The sequence below is a fragment of the Durio zibethinus genome, chromosome 24, assembly GCF_047325235.1.
Source record: "Durio zibethinus cultivar Kanyao isolate XHJ-2024 chromosome 24, ASM4732523v1, whole genome shotgun sequence".
In the NCBI taxonomy this organism is placed as follows: Eukaryota; Viridiplantae; Streptophyta; class Magnoliopsida; order Malvales; family Malvaceae; genus Durio; species Durio zibethinus.
In genome coordinates this window covers 21063529-21084207 of record NC_143185.1, presented here as the reverse complement: position 1 = coordinate 21084207, position 20679 = coordinate 21063529, and the positions used below count along the sequence as shown (strand labels likewise).

Here is a 20679-nt window from a genome sequence, read left to right as displayed (position 1 = left end):
TATCAGCATATCAATTAATGCTAACATAAATATCAAAACAATTCACAATATTACGAAAGACTATATCCACAGACATCTAATTATCTAATCATTTGAAGTTGTGTTCATCAATCCCGGTTCTATGCTATCCACTACTCTACATGCTGTGCAAAGTTAGCTTTAATCTTTGAAAGCGAAACGATTAATCCAACTCTCCAAAGAGCTTTTATTAGTATTAAAAATTATCAGAGTACCTCTTTGCAGATCTGGGAATTCTGCAAATGGGAAACATCCATTACCTGAAAAGAAAATGAATCATATTCAATTTGAAGGTCATAACAAAAGATATCTGAGATCCTTTCTTCTGTCACACCCATAAGAAGCGAGGCAGTGGCAATTTATTTTTCATTGATTGCTAGTAGTTGAGTATAAAGACATCAGATGTGGGCACATGACTAGCCCAACATTTTGCTACAACAAATTAAAAGGGCACTGCCATAAGAAAAGTACAATAGCATTAAAGTACCAGGCACAATGAAAACAAAACACTTGTATCATAACCAGTACAATAAAGTTTATGCAAGGATTTGCTCCAGAGGCTTTGCTTCGAGTTTGGACTTCTCCATCTCCTGCAACTGTTGCTGCTCCTTGGCCAGCTTCTTGACCCTGGCAAGCTCAAGATCCTTGCTCATCTTCCTCCTGTACATCTCAGCAAATGTGATGGGCTCCTCAAGAATTGGTTTTTCTCCCTCTCTGATCTTGAGTGGATACACTGTTGCATCGGGTGCTGGGTTTTGGAATGTGGCTATTGACAATCTGCTGCAGTCTGAGTTCACCACAGCTTGGTGATCAGCGTTCTTGAACCTCCCATTGCTAAGATACTGCTCAACACAAGTAAATTCAGTCATTGTGTGATTAGTCCACACTCCAAAATGGCAATTTATTCATATATGAAAACTTCCTTTTTGCTAGAGATTTCCCTAACTAAATTATTCTTTTCTAAAGGTTCATTTGTCCTTTTAATCAATAATGGGAGGACAGAGCCATTGAAATATACTTAAATTATTTCACATCCAATAAGATTTGAGAGTAAAGGGTGCTTTTGTTATTTTTTTTCCTGATTATCTTTTTCTTTTTCTTTTCGAAAAAGACTCCCTTTCTACAAGGCAGAAATATTTTGTTGCTATATCTGAGACTCTGACCAGAACAAAACGAAATATTTTGTTGCTAATTGAAAAAAAAATAGAGCCACATTAAAATTTAAATGCCATTAATCATATTATGAAAAAATAAAAAAATAAAAAAAAGGGCAGGGGGTGTGAAGTTGAAGTTATACTTACATGGCCATGATCTCCAAGGTTAACCACAAAGGCGCCTTCAACAGGTTGAACAGTGATCCAGGTCCTTCCATTGTCCCTGGTGGCCTGAAGCCCGCCAACTTGGTCCTGAAGCAACAGTGTGATTGTCCCTGGGTCGGTGTGGCGCTTGAGTCCGAGAGTGAGGTCGGGTTGTGGACATTTAGGATAGAAATTAACCACCACTTTCTGATCCATGTCAACACAAGCCTTAGTCAAAGCTTCCTTCTCTAAGCCCATGGCCTCTGACAAAACTTCAAGAAGCTTGCAGGCTAGACCCATCAGCTTGTCACTATACTCCTTGGTCACTGCTATCCACCCCTCTGGCTTATCGGGCCACCTTGAATAGTCCCGGGTCTTAAGTGGGTATGAGAAGTATGTCACAATCTCGCGCCAGTCTTGCACTGCTTCTCCCTGCAATAAAGATCAATCTTTTATATATTGATTCAAATTTCAATGTTATCAGATGAATGCTATCATAAAAAAAAAAAAATTCATGTCTCTGTGATTCGCTGTTCAACGCTTCATGTTCTAGTCTTCAACAAGATTCACCTTTATTTTAATCAACCATGTGTGACTTCACATGAATTTTCAAGTTTCATAACACCGCAACTGGAAGGAGAGAAAACCTCAATTCATAGTCATATATAGCCGATGAGATACCTTAAGCTGTATTTATTTAGTACTAGTATTAGACAAAGAGAGATAATATGTGCTCCTAAGAAGACCACTTAAGTCAACATCAATTAGCCAATAGCCATAGTCAACAAAACAGGGCTAATTAAAGGCAATTATACCTGAAGGTGGCTGGAGACGATGAAGCCACCCTTCTTGCCACCAGACATATCGAACCGAAGCTTCTCTTCTGCAGGCAAAGCGAAAAACTCCTTGGCAAGATGGGTCATCTCGGAAATGAGTTTAGCATCAACACCATGATCAACAACCTGGAAGATACCCCAATTCTCACAAGCCTCAACAATGTTCTTGCATATCTCAGCCCTCTTGCCATCAACATCATCGATACCGGCAAGAGAGATCACGGGGATTTCACTGCTGAATTGGTTGTAAGCAACCTTAGGACGCTCATCTTCATCACGAACAAAGCTAGCCTGTAAGGTTCTCTCTTCTGCAAGAGCAGTCAGAGTCGAAGGAGCCATTAATGCTGACGACCTGAAACGTTTCCCTGGTTTAATACGTTAAATGAGCGTTTTCTTACAAATTAAGCGCATGGCTGTGGGGAAAGGAAGGGAGGCTTATATAATAGGTGGGTTTGGGAAGGTGGAGGCATCTGGGGGATGTGGGCAGCTCCAGCTACCCCTCACGGCTCGTGAATGCCCTCACAATCACAGCCAGCTACCGGCTTTTCTTCTTTATGTATTTTTCGCTTCTAGATAGATGGGTCAGGACGAAATAGTAATTTTATTATATTGAAAAAGGTTTCGAATTTTTTTTAAATATCAATTAAATCTCAAATAATATTAAAAAAAATTTATATTTTATATATTCTTAAAAGATTCGAACTCTTTCATATTAATTTATTTTAATCTGATTAATTTATTCTTATTAAGATTATAAAATAGATTTTTATTAAATGTAATTAATTTACAAATTTTTAAAAAATGATTTATTAATTAAAATTTTTTTATAATTTGTAATATTCCTTTTTGTACTTAATTTTGTTAATCGTTTTCAATTAACATTATAAAATCAATAAATAATTTATATTTTCATAAAAAATCTAACATTTTATTTGCATGCCAAATAGGTTTTAGTTAACAATTCTCAAGACATTTAAAAATTTTACATTTACTTTTTCTTAGTTTATCAAACAAACTTAAAAAATTATATTTCCAATAATGACCATATGTAGTACAATTAGTGTTTGGTAGGGCAAGTGGTGCAACTACATGCCACGTCGATGCCTGATTTTGGTTTTATTCATGCTTTTTGATGTGATTTTTACGTCATTGAGGTATTAATATAATATCCTTTATGTAATTGCTGTAAATGTACGAAATGATAAATGCCGGACGTTTTTTTTTTTTAAGTTTTTTACTTTCTTTTTTATTTTTTCAATGGAGTTCTTTATTTTTTATATTTTATATTTTATAATTTTTATAATTTTTATAATTTATTTTTAGTGAGACTCACATTTTTTATTTTTTTAAAATTTTTTATTTAAGTGCCATAAGTTCTTTTTACATTTTTAATTTTTATATTTAATAAATATTTTTATTTTTTCATGGAATTCATTTAATATCAAATTTGTTTCATTTTTTTAAGAAACTTAATAAATATTTTTAATACTTTAATTTTTTTGCGTTGGATTTTCCTATGAATGTAATATCACATATTTCATTCTTTTGGTTTTTAATTTTTTTAATTTTATATATTTAATAAAAAAATTTAGATTTATTTTTTATTGTGAAACTTATTTAATATTAAAAATGTCACGTGCTGAATATTTGATTTTTTATATCATTTTTATCTATTTACATTTTATTTTTTATTTTAATTTGAAGAATACATTTAAAAATTTTAATTTTTTAATGTTTAGCTTTCATTTGATATTACTACTAAAAAATATTTTTTATTTTCTTTTCCTTTTAATTTTATAATTTTTCAAGAAATACATAATAATTGAAGGTGTCGATGTAATATTCAAATTTTATTTTTTTGTTCTTTTTCTTAGTTTTTTTTTATTTTTTATTGAACATATTTGATACCAAAAGTATATTATATTTTTTTACATTTTTAACTTTAACTTTAACTTTAATTTTTATTTTTTATATATTTAATAAATATTTTTAATATATTATTATTACGTACTTAATATTAAAGGTATTTCATGTGTTAAACCATTTAATTCATTTTTTTCCTTTTTCTTTTTTTTTCTATTTTCCTTTTTTGCTTTTTTTATTTAATAAATAGTTTTACATATTTTAATTTTTTTTTCAAATGTCATACCCAAGGATATTATTATTAAAAATATATTTTTTTATTTTTTTAATTTGATAATTTTTTAAGAAATAAATATTAACAAAAGTGTCTATATCACATCCGAATTTAATTTTTTTGGTTATTTGTTTTTTAAGTCTTTTTTTTATATTTTTTAAATCCATTATATAATTTTTTTTCAAGAAAAGCTTATCATTATTGATATTGCCTACCAACTTTAACTTTTTGCCTTTTTTTATTTTTTTCCATTTTTGAGTTTTTTTTTCCTTTTTATTTTATTTTTTATTTTTTATATTTTATATGTGTGGGATCAATTTTATATAACTAATTACAATTTTTTTTTTTATCTTTTTTCCTTTTTTTTTTTGTAATTAGATAATTTTGTAAGTAAAATATATTGACAAAGGTACCGACGTGACATCTGAATTTATTTTTTTAGGTTTTCTTTGTTTTAAGGTATAAGAAAAAAATATTAGAAAATGATATTTTAAATCAATAAATCAAATTAGCCATGCATAAAATATAAAAGATATTTATTCAATATAGAAAAAAAGAAGAAAAAAGGAAAAAAATAAACTAAAATAAAATAAGATACATAAATTCATTAAAATAAAAGTTTTCTTTTATGTTTTATCTATTCTTTTTTTTTATTAGATAAAATTTTTGAAAGGAATCAAACGGATGTGTATACATGTTACCTTATTTCACTTTTTTCTTTTTTATTTTTTTATTTTTTATTAAGGTAATTTATAACGAAAAATAGATAAATAATTTTTTTAAATGTCAATTAAGTTATAAATGATAAAATAATTCGTATTTAATTGATTTTAATTCATCCAATCCAAAAGTGCATTTTTAATTTGAATTGAATCGAGATCTTTTTTTAAAAATCAAAGTCTGAGTTGAAAGCATTTTATGATGTTTTGTCTTACTTTATTTAGGGTTTTAAAATTAATAAAAACTATTATATTTATACATAATTAAAATGCATTCAATTCATCTATCCATTCATTATATAAATTTTACTCAATTTAACTTTTATTTGATTATCATTCAAGGTCTTAATGTTTCATCTTTTATTTATTTATTTATTTATTGTTTTTCTTTTTTTTTTCAATTTTTTGGATTTTAAAATTTTTTTTGTTTTTAATTTAGATAAAATTTGTGAAAAATATGTGGTAGGCTTTTTTTTTTTTTTTTTTTTGCTTTTTAATTAAAAATTTTACAAAAAAAATAGTTGATGGATAATAATGACAAAACAGTTCTTATCTAATTAGTCTTCACTTAATTGGAATGACAACGTAATATCTCAATGAGTTTTTTTTTGTTTTTTCTTTCTTTTTTCCCTCTTCATGTTTTTATAGTTTTTATGCTTTTTTATTAAAGCAATTTTGAAAAAAAAAAAAAACCAAGGGAGGAGTTCAAGTGACATCTCATTGGCTTTTTGCCTTTTGAGTTTTTTGTATTTTTTAATTTAATAAATTTTAAATGAAATATGTCCATTGATAAATATGCTTAAATAATTTCTATCCAATAGAATTTAATCAATCTTAATTTGGTCAAGGGCTATTTTTTAAAATCGAATTTAAATTGAGACAGGTAAAATTTTTTAAAGAGAAACAATATCGAATCAAAAGCATGAATATAGTAGTTTATCCCAACACATTTTAAGATATATATACAAATATATATTTTACTATTTATTTAATTTTATAAATATATTTGTGTTATATTAATAAAATTATTTTTACCTTAATTTAACAAATTAAGATTTTAGGCTTAATAAAGGTGTTAATGTGACATTTTTTATGAAATTTTTTTTTTTTTTTTAGTTTTTTTAATTTTATTTTTTATTAAATAAATTTTATGAGAAAATGAAACCAATTAAAAAATCTACATGTTATTTTCTTTTTTTATCTTTTATTTATTTTATTTTTAAAAAATTAAATAAATTAAATAAATAATAAATAAAAATGACCAAAAAAAAAAAACTTTGACCCACCATAATAACGCGTGGCCATCTTTGTAGCTGTAAAAACTTTTTCTTGGACAAGTGAAATTTTTTGTTAAGGTGTGATCCGATTTCTTTTTATTTCTCCATTTTTTTTTCTTTTCATCTCCTCTCTCTACCCCCTTGAATCCCAAAGCCTGGGAGCTCCCTAAACCCATAAGCCGTCAGCATCCGCCGCCATTATCAATCGCCGACGACCTCTCCTCCCCTGAGAGCCTGCCGTTATGCATACTCACACACGCGCACACGAATACTTTATTTCTGGTAGTAAAACAAAGGTTCGAAGTCGATAAAATGATCTTGTTTTTAACAGAATACAAAGATTAAAAAGGCTAAAAAAGATTCCTACAACACCATAACAAAGTATTCATCCTACACCATTACCAAGCCAAGCCAAAGCTGCATCTAGTTGCTTGATCCTATTCAACAAACCAAAGGAAATCCAAGGTTCAAACTTACCAAGTCCACGTCATTCGGCAACAGTCAAAATAATCAGTCACACGTAGCAAATTTTTAAAGCAGGGTCAATAAATTAATATAATATAATATATTTTTATTTTTATATTTAAAATTATGTTTTTCTTTTCTTTTTTTTTTTAACAGTTATCAACTTATCATTCCTATTTTTTTATATTTGAAATTTATTTTTCATAATTTTATATACAAAATTCTTAAATAATAACAATATCATTACAATCAAAAATTAAGATTGAAAAAATAAAAAAATCAATACAATGGTATTTTTTTAAAGTGTCAAGTGACATCACTGTCCAAGTGGTGGCTAAGTCCTCGACTTCATGGAACTTGTTACTAGGTGAAGGCAAACTAACTAAGAAGCACGGACACAGACAGACATGTAATATGTGGTGCATCTGCATGCCACTTGGGTGCTTTATTTTGGATCCCACCATCTACATATAGAAAACGAAACCGGTTATTCAATGTGTACCGAAAAAAGAACAGAAGAGTATTAAAGTCTTGCTAATTAGCCTTGTAAGTGAATTATATATGGATGAAGCTAATTGAAGACCCATCTTGACTATGAGTTAACTACGGTCTGTCCAATTATTAATTGAATTAATTTATCTCTTTTATTTAACGTAAATGTTGACTTATTAACGTGATAATGAAATTCTCTTAGTATAAATAAACTCTCTTATCTCACATGATTTTACCTAACTCATTATAGTCAAGCCTTGTGTCATAGGTCGCATGTTCTTTAGACCTAAATCATGCGTTTGTGTGACACTAAAACTATTCATAATCGAGATCAGTATTTCACAAGTTCGTTTTCTTATGGACATCTCAATATTATTCCTTCAAGCAGCATATTCATAAGCTTTTCGTGACTTGAATCTCGTAGGGTCACATGTGCCCAAACTTAATAGGGAAGAACCTAATTCCCTTCAACTCGCAATCAAAAAATCTCAAGATGGCCCTGAGCACCTTTCCATGCCCACAGGCACCAAAGTCTCAAGCACTAACCCTTGAATTCTTATAGAGGCTTGCAACCCCGGTTCTCATAATATTATTACATTCTTGCATGGTGAGAACCCAACACTATGTTCGCCCGCATCATAAGCAAGCTCTTATGCCACGATTTCGAAGGTACAACCCAGATGCTAGTCAGCAGCTAATCCAGAACCACATTAAGCTCATATCATCCCGCGAAACTCATATTTTAGGGCCTCAGCCCTTAACCTCATTTTAGGCTGCCCTCATGCATGATGGACACTCAACATCATACTCATATTGTCTCAAGGACTTGGGTATGCTACCCTAGTTATAGCACACCTCTACCAATTGGTCACAAAAGTTTAGTAGTGTGCCTGCCTGCTAACTTGCTCATCCCTCAGGCTTGACGGAGCCCCTCCTACACAAACACCATCTTATGATCTTTCCAACTCAAGGAAGGAAAATTAAGAGGCATAGCAAACGCTATTGTCTAACCTTATAGTTTAATGGAAATGTGCGATATAAGGCTTGTTAGACCTAACCGTATATGGGTTTATCATGACCCAAAGAGACATTGTGCCATACTCGTGACTTGATGATGCTCGCCCACCTAGACACCATATGTGCCTAGGAAGAGCTCATTTTAGACTAGCCAAGCCTCCGTCTGGCCGCTAGCCAAGGGAATGGTGGAAAGCTGACACCAGTTGTTCCTCTATAAAGAACGTAAGGGCTTTTTAACCTTTCTACTAGGAACTGTAAAAATGTTTAAAATAAGTACATTTTTCTTCCCAAACACCTAAGTTCTTTTCTTTAGCCAACTCAAGGCCCAATGACCTTTCTCTTGTTTACCATAATTTTGGCATTCCATTCATTGCTCCACCAACCCATTTGAGAGTGCCCACATATGGCTTTGACTGATAGCACTCGATTGACTACCTAGATCTAGGGTGTTTGTCTATTGGTTTACACTTACCTGTGCATCTTGAGGCTAGGGCTTGCACTACCAGTACACATTATTAGCAATATGTTCCCAGGTTTACACTACTGGCGCACAGCTCCAGGACCATTGTCCTGACCACAAGGCTTCGTTTGTTGCTTAGTTCAAAGTCAGTCATGGTAAGATTGAGGCATACTAGGGTATGACCATGACATTTTCCCCCCATTACTATGTTGATGCCCTCATCCATGCCAAGACCACACCTAACTCTTTTGTTGCACACAGTTGACATTTTCTCACATGTCTCTCACTTGTGCTTTCAAGGATTAGGTCAAGATCCCATCAAATAAGGCATCATCCACAGTACTCGTTCATTTTCGATATAGATGGGTCTCTTCTCAACTCTATTACACTTCTGTGCAGTTTTCATCTTAGATCATCAGACTCTATCTCGGTTACTCAATATGTGCCACCGCACGACTTTCTCCATATTTTCATAATGTTGCGACCTTGAGGTACCCTTGTTGATCTTGACCCTCAGTAAAATGAATGACCACCTGCTTTGTCACATATTGGTGCGCCCTGTTGGACATAACCCATAACACCAACCATACGCCTACGACACAAACTATTTGATATACCTCTATGGACATGGTTCTTAGGTCAACTGCACTGATACGACATCACCTACAATAAACCTTAACATGATGGCAATCAAACACTTCAATCATCTCACAATTTAAGTTCTTTTGACTTTTTTAAGGTTACCTATCTAGATATGGCCCTTTACCCAATCGCCTTCATAATGGCACTTTAATGCATGCTATCTCAAACTCAATTTCAAACTCAAACACAAGGCTTAATAAACTCAAGCTCTACTGCCTTGGCTTAATTCCATAGGGAAAAACACTTATTCCTCAATTTTACTCAAACTCAGCTTGACACTGCACATAACCATGTTTTCATGATGGTTTATAACTCATTTACTTTAACTTTGGCATCGTTCAAAAAAGATAACTCAAAGCCCATACAAAACTCAAGGATCCATCGATCCAATCAATCAAACTGTCTGCTGACTTGTTTGACTCTAGGGTTCACCAACCCATTCGATACTTAAGCTCTATTGACCCACTTAGACTCAAGGCCATCCCATAGGCAACCATTTTACTCAAACCCAATTGACTCAATTTTGTCTTGTTTAAAATCATCTAGTCCGCTAATTGGATGCAACTTGAACGCTAATACCATCAACTTTGCTCAACTCAATTGATCTTTTAACCCATACATCTCAAGGCTTTGTCAACTAGCCAATTCTCACTTATTCATTTCACTGAACTATACACTGTCGTGGTCCGCTGACCACCACCTCTCATAAGGCCTTCTTTCTCGACCAACACAAGCATAGTCTGCTGACCGACATAATCTCGTGATCCTCTGACCATAAGAACTCATGGTCCATCGACTGTCACAACTCATGGCTTTAATCTTCAGCCAACTCAAGCTCATCTGCTTTTACAAAATGGCTCCATGCTTAGACCCAAAATACTAAACTCGTACCTTCGTTATGGCACCTTGATCATACAACAAATGTAGACATTAGTAACTGATGTGAATAGCTCAACTCATGTCCCTTAGGATAAAACTCGTTTCAGACCTCATGGCCTTACTCAACAATATTTCATAGTGTATGCTTTTTTTGCATTTTGTTCTTACCATTATTTTCCCACTGTAAGGACATTATATACCCGCATGTATCAACACCTTCTGTTAGGTGAGGCTAGACTTCCGTGCCCTTTTGCTTGGCATTCAAGAGCCTACTTGAAGTCTTTTCACCTAGGCCATTTTTTTTCATGTATCGTATCGATGGCTCATTCTCAAGCCCACATATCCACTCTATCATGATCTCGCCACAATAAGTCTCTTTGAGCTTAGTATCATTTTGATTTATTGCTACATGCCTACATTTAGGGTCACTTTAATCCCATCATTGAGATAACCTATGCTCTGATACTAATTTGTCATAGGTCATGCATTCTTTAGACAGAAACAAAGCATACGTATATGTCATAATATATAGATCCGTAAATCTATAACTAGACTTAATAAATGAAGAAGTCACCATCAATCTTTTTTACTATGTGTGATTGATCGCCTAAGAAATCTATCATCTTAAGGAACTCCTAAGCATGACTAAGGATCCCTAAAAGAATAGGTTCGAGTCTACAAATCAGAACAGGGTTCAGAAGTTCGCTTACATATGGAAAATGTTATAGCACCCCCACATGCCCATCCGAAGAATGGTACCATATTATTTTAAATTTATCCTAACGTCTTGAGTCTAATGGTTTTAAACTTTTATGCTAAATATTGAAAATAATTTATAAGATTCTTTCATCAATCTGATAGAATTCTTAAAAATATTTTCTCACTTTAAGAGTATTCAATGATCCCATTTGTTTCCTTGAAGAAGCTCCATCGTCGGAAAGATTTTTGGGGTTTTTTTGTCGAAAATATATTTAATTATTCCATCACTTAGACCAAATTAGAAAATTTTTTCTTTTTAAATTTCTAAATTCTCCACCATTTGGGCCTATTTAAAAATTTCTTTTATTTTTTCCTTTTTTTTTAAAAAAAAAATATAACAATTATTTTTCTTGAAATTTCATTTAAATTCTTTCACCATTTGGAGCAAATCTAAAGGAAATTTTTCACCTAAAGATTTCTTAAAAAATTATCATTTGAAACTTCTAAGAATCTTATCTTTGGATAATTGTTAAATATTTTCAACCCAAATTAGGAAAAGAATACAATTACTTTTATTCAAATTTCGTCTAAATTATTTCACCATTTGAGATAAATTTAGAGAAAATTTTTCACCTAAAGATTTTTTAGAAATTTACAAAAAAATTTACCATTTGAAATTTCTAAGAATTTCATCCTTTGGTAATTTGTATTTAATTTCAAAATTTTTATTTTTTATTTTTTTATTCTTTTTTTTTGTTTTGAAAATAAATATTAATTATTGTTATTAAAATTTTATCTAAATTATTCCACAATTTGGGATAAATTTAGACAAAATTTATCACCTAAGAATTTTATAAAAATTTACCATTTGAAATTTCTATAAATTATATCATTGGATAATTAATATTTATTTACAAAATTTATTTTATTTTTTTACCTTTTTTATTTTTATTTTTTTAAAATTTAATCATGCAAAAATACTCAAAAAAATAAATAAATAAAGTGAAAAATACCCAAAATAGGAAGCGGCTCAGCTTGGCTCAGCCGCAGGAAGAAAAGCTAGAATGGCTCTAAAAGTGGCTCGACTTGACTCGGCTTGAGACAAAGACTTTTTTTCTTTTAAAAACCCCCTAAAAATTTTTTAAAAAATTTTCTTGACTGCTTTCTCTGTTTTCTATCTCTCTCTCTGATTTTTTGTATGTGTTTTTGTGATTTAGCTTCTGATCAGTATAGTAATAGATAGAATGAAATCCAAGAGCCCTAAAACTAGATGGGATTTCAATCCCTTCTAAGTTTTAACTCCAAGCTTTAATCCAACTAAAACTCTTTAACCCAATCTTGCCCAAATTCAACCACCCTTTTTTTCGTTTTTCTAGCTTTTTCATTTTTTTTATTTTTTAACAAAAATTAAATGTAGACCCTCAAATAGATTGGGGTGTCTACAGCTGTCCCTCTTTGCACATTTTTTGTGGAATAGAAATTATGCAAAAATGTAGACAACCCCAATCAACTCAACATATTTTTTTATTTTTTTTTATTTTTTTAATTAAACAAAGCTCCTCTAAACAAAGGCTCAACGATTTTGAGAAATAAAATGCTCTTCTAAGCAGAGGCACCATAACTTTGGAAAGTAAAATACTCCTCTAAATAGAGGCATCACAACTTTGAAAAAATAAAATACTCCTCTAAACAAAAGCACCACAACTTTGGAAAGTAAATTATTCTTCTAAACAGAGACACCACAACTTTGAAAAAATAAAATGCTCCTCTAAATAGAGGCACCATAACTTTGAAAAATAAATTGCTCATCTAAACAAAGGCACCATAACTTTGAAAAAAATAAATTGCTCCTCTAAACAAAGGTATTACAACTTTGAAAAAATAAATTTCTCCTCTAAACAAAGGCACCACAACTTTAAAAATAAATTGCTCCTCTAAACAGAGGCATCACAACTTTGAAAAATAAAAAGCTCATTGACAATCATGTCCAGAGGAGTCATAGATCGTATCTAATGGAAACTTAAAGATTCACAATCCCAAGATTCAGATTAGCAAGAACCTTTCAGCTTCTCAAGAATTCATTGAAATTTGATTTTTAAAATTTTAGTTTCATAAAGATTCAAATTTACAAGATCTCAAGATTTGCATTTGCAAATTGCAAGATTTGCATCCAATATTTAAAGATTCTTATTTGAATTTTAGAGATTCACATCCAAAAGTTTAAAACTTCTCATTCGAGTTTAAAGGTTCATATTTGACAAATTTGATTTTCATATCCAAAAAGTTTAAGCTTTTTCGTTCGAACTTTGAATATTCACATCCAAAAGTTTAAAACTTTTCATTCTACTTCAAAGATTCACATCAATGAACATTAGGGTTTCACACCTTAAAGATCCTTATTTGAAACTTAAATATTTTCATTTGAGTTCAAAGATTCACATTCGACAAACTTTGGGTTTCACACCTTAAATATTCTCATTTGAAATTCAAAGATTCTCATTTGAGTTCGAAGATTCACATTCGACAAATTTTGAGTTTCACACCTCAAATATTCTCATTTGAAACTCAAATATTCTCATTTGAGAATCAAGACTTCATCAAAATATTCAAAATTTTTTTTTAGATGAACTTCAAACTTTCACCAGAGTTAAAATTTTGTATGTACTGAATGTCATAATCAATGATGCAAATGCTTTCCTAATGATGCAAATGCAACAATCTAGATTCTCATAATGTCATTTCTTAACCATGATTCAAATATTTACTGTATAGTGCAAATGCATATCCAAACTAAAGTTTTAAACATTCTAAAAATAATAATGCAAACATAATGCATGTAATGCAGACGTCAATATCATGAAATTCTAATCAAAATTTGATAATATGAACCTCAAGACTCCACCATCTCATGTTTTTTCCTTGTTTAGCTTCTCAACACTTTGGAACAAGTTTCATCAACTAATCCTCATTATTTTCATCACCTGATCACAATTTATAGACCTCTCAACACTAGAAATTCTAGAATAGATTTCGTTTATTGCCCAATATCATTTACGCAGAACTCACAGGCCCTTCAGTACTAGCCATATTAGAATAAATTTTGTCCCCTATCACTTGGTCACCAATCATAGGTTTCTCAACACTAACTATTTTAGAACAAATTTTGCCCATTGATCTATATTATTCTCACCATTTAACCACAACTCATAGGTTATGTCGACCAATTCATCCTCATATTCATCACTTGGTCATGTCACCTTTTCGAGATTTTGCACTCTCTTCATTTATTGACCAACCTATCACCACATTCATCATTTGATCACACCATGCATCATCTCAAATCATTTTTTTTAGGTTTCTACCATCTCTTCATTTTTTTCCTTATCATCTTGGATTTCTTTCAAAGGAATGCAAGACTCTTTCTTGAACATTATCATTGATTCATCATCATTTCAATTCTTGACAAACATAATGCAATCATATATTTTCTCGATTCATTTTGTGGATACAACAATAAGGGAGCATAAGGTGAATTGAGAGAAAGATAATCAATGAAGAATAAGTTTGGCAAAAAAAATAAATAGAAAGAAAAATAAGTTGTGCATGCCATTGGGATGAATAGTATATCCAAACAATGAATATTCAAACAATTAATTCAAGATTCTCTTTCAAAAACTCATTCCATTAATTGCTAAAATCATTTTGAGCTCATCAAATTTTGCTTCAACTTTGAAGGATCTTCAGATGTCTTTGACCTTTCATCCATGTATCCAAGTCTCAACTCAAAATTTTTTTTACCCAAATTGCCCTTTCATTTTTTCAATCTGAGTTTTTCTTTTCTCTCATTTTCATCTTTTTTATGTTTTTTTTTTTTTTTTCATTTTTCCCTTTTTTTTCATTTTTTTCATTTTTTTCTTTTTTTTTTTTTTTCATTCTTTCACCCATTACTGATATCTCTTTCACATCAATCTCTAAAGTAATGTAGCACGATTCTATTATTTCATCATAAGTATGCCTTAGTCTAATAAATGATCATTCAATTCGAGCATTTACACTTGATTCAAATGGACTTTTAAAGGTTGTAATGTAGGTCATGGTGAGGGGTTATGAAAGAAATGGGTAAAATAAGCTCAAAACATGTGTTTAAAGAGTTCAAAACCAAAGGATCATTTTCTGTCATTCGAAACAACTTGGCATTTTGCCCCATTTCACATCATTTTCTTACTTTTTTTTATCTTATTCCTCACAAAAAGATTCTCATTACTTTGCCCTAACTTGTTTGTTGCATTTTTCTTTTCTCTCTTTATTTTATTTTATTTTTCTTTTTCTCTTTAAGACCTTTTATGATCTTTTGCCTTTTTTTAAAAAAAAAAAATTTTTTTTAGTGTAAAGAGTGATCATTGATCAGGATTTTTTTTTTAAAAAATCATAATAAGCTTAAAGAGGTAGCAATGAATGGTTTTTCAAATGGTAAAAGAAATATGGTCATTTTTCATCTCAAATGTGAATGCTTTCCTTGAACTTCATCTATTGAACAAAAACAAGCTCATGGATCTTTATAAATGACTTCACATCTTCAAGACATTAATTTCACATCTGCTAGTAGTTGGTTTTTTTGCTCAAATAGTCTCCTTAGATCAGTATGAATAAGTTTTCAAAATTAAATTCTAGAATTATTGTTATCATTATCTAAACATTCATTATTTGGAATTTAAAAAAGGAAATAAAAAGATGTGGCAAATAGCAAAGCATGGAATAATGACTTGAATGAAAGAGAAAATGTAATGAAATGTATCAACTTATCTTTTATTGAAATGATAATAAGTTAAATCCTATTGCATAAAAGAAATCCTAACATTACTCTAAAAGAAATCCTAAAATGGCAAGCAGCTTCCAACCAACCTTAACGTCATTCTTAAAATTATACCCTTGTGTAATTAGGTGAAAAATTTTTGTTGACACCTTGCCCCATAATTCGTCAAAGCTCACTAAGCCTTTTTGGATCAAACTTTGTACTTTATGTTTGAAAGCATGGTAGGTTTCAAAATAATGACCTACATTCCCATTATGATAATCGCACATCATATTAACGTCATACCACTTTGGATAGGATGGCTTCAACGGTTTCAAAATAACTGAAGATATGAAGTTATTTTTGACTAGTTTTGAGAATAACTCAGTATAGGTCATGAGGATAAGGGTGATGTTAGCTCTTTCTTGGTTATCTCAAGATCTTCTTAAATCACTTGCTTGATTGTTAGGCTTTGAAGCTGATACAGGTATTTGAAAGATTGATTAGTAAGTTGAGGGGTAAGCTAATTGTGGATATAGTTGATAAAGGTAAGGTGAGATATTATTTATAGCAGTATAGTATGGGGAATAACCTTGTGGTGGATAGGGTTGATATCCCTTGAGCTATCTACCAAAGCTCACAACTTAAACCTTAGTCTTTTTTTTCTCTGGCACCTTCTTGGTTTCCCCTCCTTTCAACTTACCATTTTTAATAGCATTCTCAATGACTTCACCTGATATCACCATGTCGACTAAATTCTTTGTTGCATTCCTTATTATTTTTTCATAATAAAGAGATTTTAAAGTGCTGACAAACAATACAGTGATCTTTTTTTCATTCAAAAGGGGTTACACTTGAGAAGCTACATTTCTCTATCTTTGGGCATATTCCTTAAAGAATTCAGTCTTTTTTTTTCATATTCTATAAAAAAGATGATCTGAGACTAAGTCTATGGTATACCGATACTAACTAATAAAGTCATGGGCCATATCACTCTAGGAGTAAATAGGAGTCCTATCAGCTAGACATACCACCTAATAGTAGAGCTTGTACGGCTATCTTGAAATACATGTATATATAGTTTTTCATTATTAGCATGGGTTACCATTTTTCTATAATACATGGTAATGTGAGTTTTTGAACACTTTGTACTATCATACTTCTTGAACTTTGGTACCTTGAACTTTAGAGGAATAACCACATTTGGGACTAAACAGAGCCAACAACATCTACAGAACCATAAAAACTAATTTTTTTCACTACTCGTAGCCTTTTTTCCAGCATATTAATCTTCTGGTTAGCTTTCAAGTCTATTAGTGACTCACCCCTTTTGATTTTAACTTTTCGTTCTCCTTTGGATCGTTCAAATCAGGGACTTGAATTGGTTCTACTACCTTTTTTGTAAAGATAAAATTTATATAACTCTGATATTATCCAGGGTTTGAAGCTGATAGCATTTCAAGGTATGTGTACCTTACAAGATAAGTGAATTGTTGTGGTAGTAGATCTTATGCTGGTTGGGCTTGATGTGACTCAAAATCATAAGGGTACAATGGGTTATCCACCACTTGTGATGAATGGTTTTGTTGGCTAGTACCTTATTCTATACCTTTCTCCTTGTTTAATTTGTTCAAAGCCTCTAAAATCCTATTCGACTCTTCTTCTAGCTTCTTTTAAACTTTTTCTATCCTCTCGATATGATTAAAATTTTCTTGGTCTATTTGTCTGGCTTAAGCCCTTGTATTATGTTGGTGAGTGAAGTTCTTGCTTGATGAAGCTATATTTGAACCTTGATACCATAATTATGATTAAAAATGATATGTTATGCTTTATGCATGATATGTTGATGCATAAAATGTACATTTTCATAGACGAAATAAAAATAATGTCGATGTAGAATGTTACATATGATAATGAAAATGATGCATGATATGATAATGCAAATGCTAATTGAAATAATGCAAATGCACAAAGTTAAACAAACTGGTTAGATCGAAAACTATTCCTTATTATGTCCTAATCTTCGAGTTACATCTATCACCGAGTAGGAAAGGCTCTATCCTAAAGCTGGCCCTCTTAGGTGTTGATTATATGCATGGTTAAGAGATTTTCACCACTAAAGGTTCTTAAATTATTCTTTACATGATCGTTCATCACAGATTAGTAAGGTAGTCCAATCCTTATCCATCATAGGTTACTAATGAAAATGATTCAATTTGAATGGGAGTATTTCATTAGCCATTATGAAGATTATCATCTCATGAGAGCATGGTACTTTATTCTCTCTTAAGAAAGACAGAGCTCGGGTATAGAGCTCATGTAATGTAAATATATATGATAGTGTATTTGAAAAAACATATAATTATCATGCCCCAAAAATCAAATAAAAGACAAAAAAGGGAAAATGTTAATAAACACAAATCATTAAAACTATTAGACCAAATGATAGGATAAATTCAAAAATTATAGCTTGACTCTCTATAACTATCTCTAATGGAGTCATCAAATTGTCATAATATATAGATCCATAAATCTATAGCTAAACTTAATAAATTAAGGGGTCGCCATTAATCTTTTTTACTAGGTGTGATTGTCCACCTAAGAAATTTATCATCTTAAAGAACTCCTAAGCTTGACTAAGGGTCCTTAAAAGAATAGATTCGAGTCTACAAACTAGAACAAGGTTTGGGAGTTTGGTTACATATGGAGAATGTTATAACACCTCTACATGCCCATTCGAAAGAAGGTACCATATTATTTTAAATTTATCATAGGGTTTTGAGTCTAATGGTTTTAAACTTTTATGCTAACTATTGAAAATAATTTATAAGATTTTTTCATCAATCTGATAGAATTCTTAAAAATATTTTCTCACCTCAAGAGTATTCAAGGATCCCATTTGTTTCCTTGAAGAGGCTCTGTTGTTAGAAAGATTTTTTTTTGTTTTAGTTTTTAAGTTTTTTGTCAAAAATATATCTAATTATTCCACCATATGGGCCTATTTAGAAAATTTTTTTATTTTTTTATTTTTTTTAGAAAGAAAATAATATGACAATTATTTTTCTTGAAATTTTATTTAAATTTTTTCACCATTTGGGACAAATCTAAAGAAATTTTCTCACCTAGAGATTTTTTAAAAAATTACTATTTGAAACTTTTAAGAATCTCATCTTTGGATAATTGTAAAATATTTTCAACCCAAATTTAGAAAAGAATACAATTACTTTTATTGAAATTTCATCTAAATTATTCTACCATTTGAGATAAATTTAGAGAAAATTTCTCACCTAGAGATTTCTTAGAAATTTACAAGAAATTTACTATTTGAAATTTTTAAGAATCTCATCCTTTGATAATTTATATTTAATTCCAAAATTTTTATTTTTTCTTGTTTTATTCTTATTCTTATTCTTCTTCTTTTTTTTTGTTTTAAAAAATAAATATTAATTATTATTATTAAAACTTTATCTAAATTATTTCAATATTTGGGACAAATATAGACAAAATTTTTCACTTAGAAATTTTATAAAAATTTACCATTTGAAATTTTTATAAATTCTATCATTAGATAATTAATATTTATTCTCAAAATTTATTTTATTTTTTTACCTTTTTTATTTTTATTTTTCTAAAATTTAATGATGCAAAAAATTCTCAAAAAAATAAATAAATAAAATGAAAAAATACCCAAAACAGAAGGCGGCTCGACTTGGCTCGGTTTTAGACAAAGACTTTTTTTCTTTTAAAAACCCCCCAAAAAATCTTCAAAAAATTTTCTTGATTGCTTTCTTTGATTTCTGCCTATCTCCTTAATTTTTTGTGTGTGTTTTTGTGATTTAGCTTTTGATCAGTATGGGTATATATAGAATGAAATCCAAGAGCCCTAAAACTAGATGGGATTTCAATCCTTTCTAAGTTTTAACTCCAAGCTTTAATCCAACTAAACCTTCTCAACCCAATCTTACCCAAATTCAACCACCATTTTTCCCCTTTTTTTAGCTTTTTTTATTTTTTTTTATTTTTTAAGAAAAATTAAATGTAGACCCCCGAACAGATTGGGATGTCTACAGTATGGCACCAAGACTACTCATAGTCAGGTCAATTTTTCGCAAGTCTATTTTTCTATGGACAGCTCAATATCGATCCTTTAAGTCGTATATTCATGAGCCTTTCTTAACTTGGACCCTATAGGGTCACATATTCCCAAACTTAATAGGAAGGAACCCAATTCCCTTTAACTCGTAGTCTACAAATCTTAAGGTGGCCGCAAGCACCCTTTCATGCCCGCAAGCACCAAGGTCCCAAGCACTGACTCTCAAATTCTCATAGGGGCCTATAGCATCGGTTCTTATAATACTATTGCATTATAGCATGGTTAGAACCCAACACCATGCCTATCCACATCGTATGCAAGCTTTCGTGCCAAGATCCCAAAGGCACAACCCAAATGCTGGTTAAAGTTCGTAGCCACACTAGACTCATCTCATCCTACGAAACTCATATCTTAAAGCCTCAGCCTTTAGCTTCATTTTTGGGTTGCCCGAATGTATGATGGACAATCAACATTATGCCTATCTAGCCTCAGGGACTCGAGTATGCTACCCCAACTATAATATACCTCTACTAATTGGCCACAAGGGTCTACAATGTGCCTGCCTGCCTGCTAGCTCGCTCATTCTTCAGGCTCGATGGTGCCCTCCTATACAAACACCATCTCATAATCCTTCCGGCTCAAGGAAGGGAAACCAAAGGGCATAGCAAACACTATCGTTTAACGTTATGGTTTAACACAAAGACATAATAAAAGGCTCGTTGGCCCTAACCGTCCTCAGATTTACTATAACCTGAGGAGACACCGTGCCACACTTGTGACCTGACTATGCCTATCTACATAGATACCATGTGTGCTTAGCAGTAGCTCACTTCAGACTAGCCAAGCCCTCGTCTG

At 31.0% G+C, this 20679-nt stretch overlaps 1 protein-coding gene across 1 annotated transcript; it reads right to left on the bottom strand.

Moving 5' to 3' along the window:
- Window positions 1–359: 359 nt before the first annotated feature.
- Window positions 360–2563, bottom strand: LOC111316263 (naringenin,2-oxoglutarate 3-dioxygenase-like). Its single transcript, XM_022918281.2, has 3 exons — window positions 2132–2563; window positions 1320–1748; window positions 360–860 (listed from the first exon to the last, which is right to left on the bottom strand). The coding sequence occupies exons 1-3, from the start codon at window positions 2489–2491 to the stop codon at window positions 555–557; spliced, it is 1095 nt and encodes a 364-aa protein (XP_022774016.2). The 5' UTR covers window positions 2492–2563; the 3' UTR covers window positions 360–554.
- Window positions 2564–20679: the final 18116 nt, after the last annotated feature.

Bases quoted from the DNA above. Each gene is read 5' to 3' on its own strand.
- LOC111316263 (XM_022918281.2), bottom strand. From the start codon at position 2,491: ATGGCTCCTTCGACTCTGACTGCTCTTGCAGAAGAGAGAACCTTACAG. The intron at 1,749-2,131 runs GTATAATTGCCT...TCTTTATTGCAG, and splicing joins TCGTCTCCAGCCACCTTCAG to GGAGAAGCAGTGCAAGACTG. The intron at 861-1,319 runs GTAAGTATAACT...TGTGTTGAGCAG, and splicing joins ACCTTGGAGATCATGGCCAT to TATCTTAGCAATGGGAGGTT.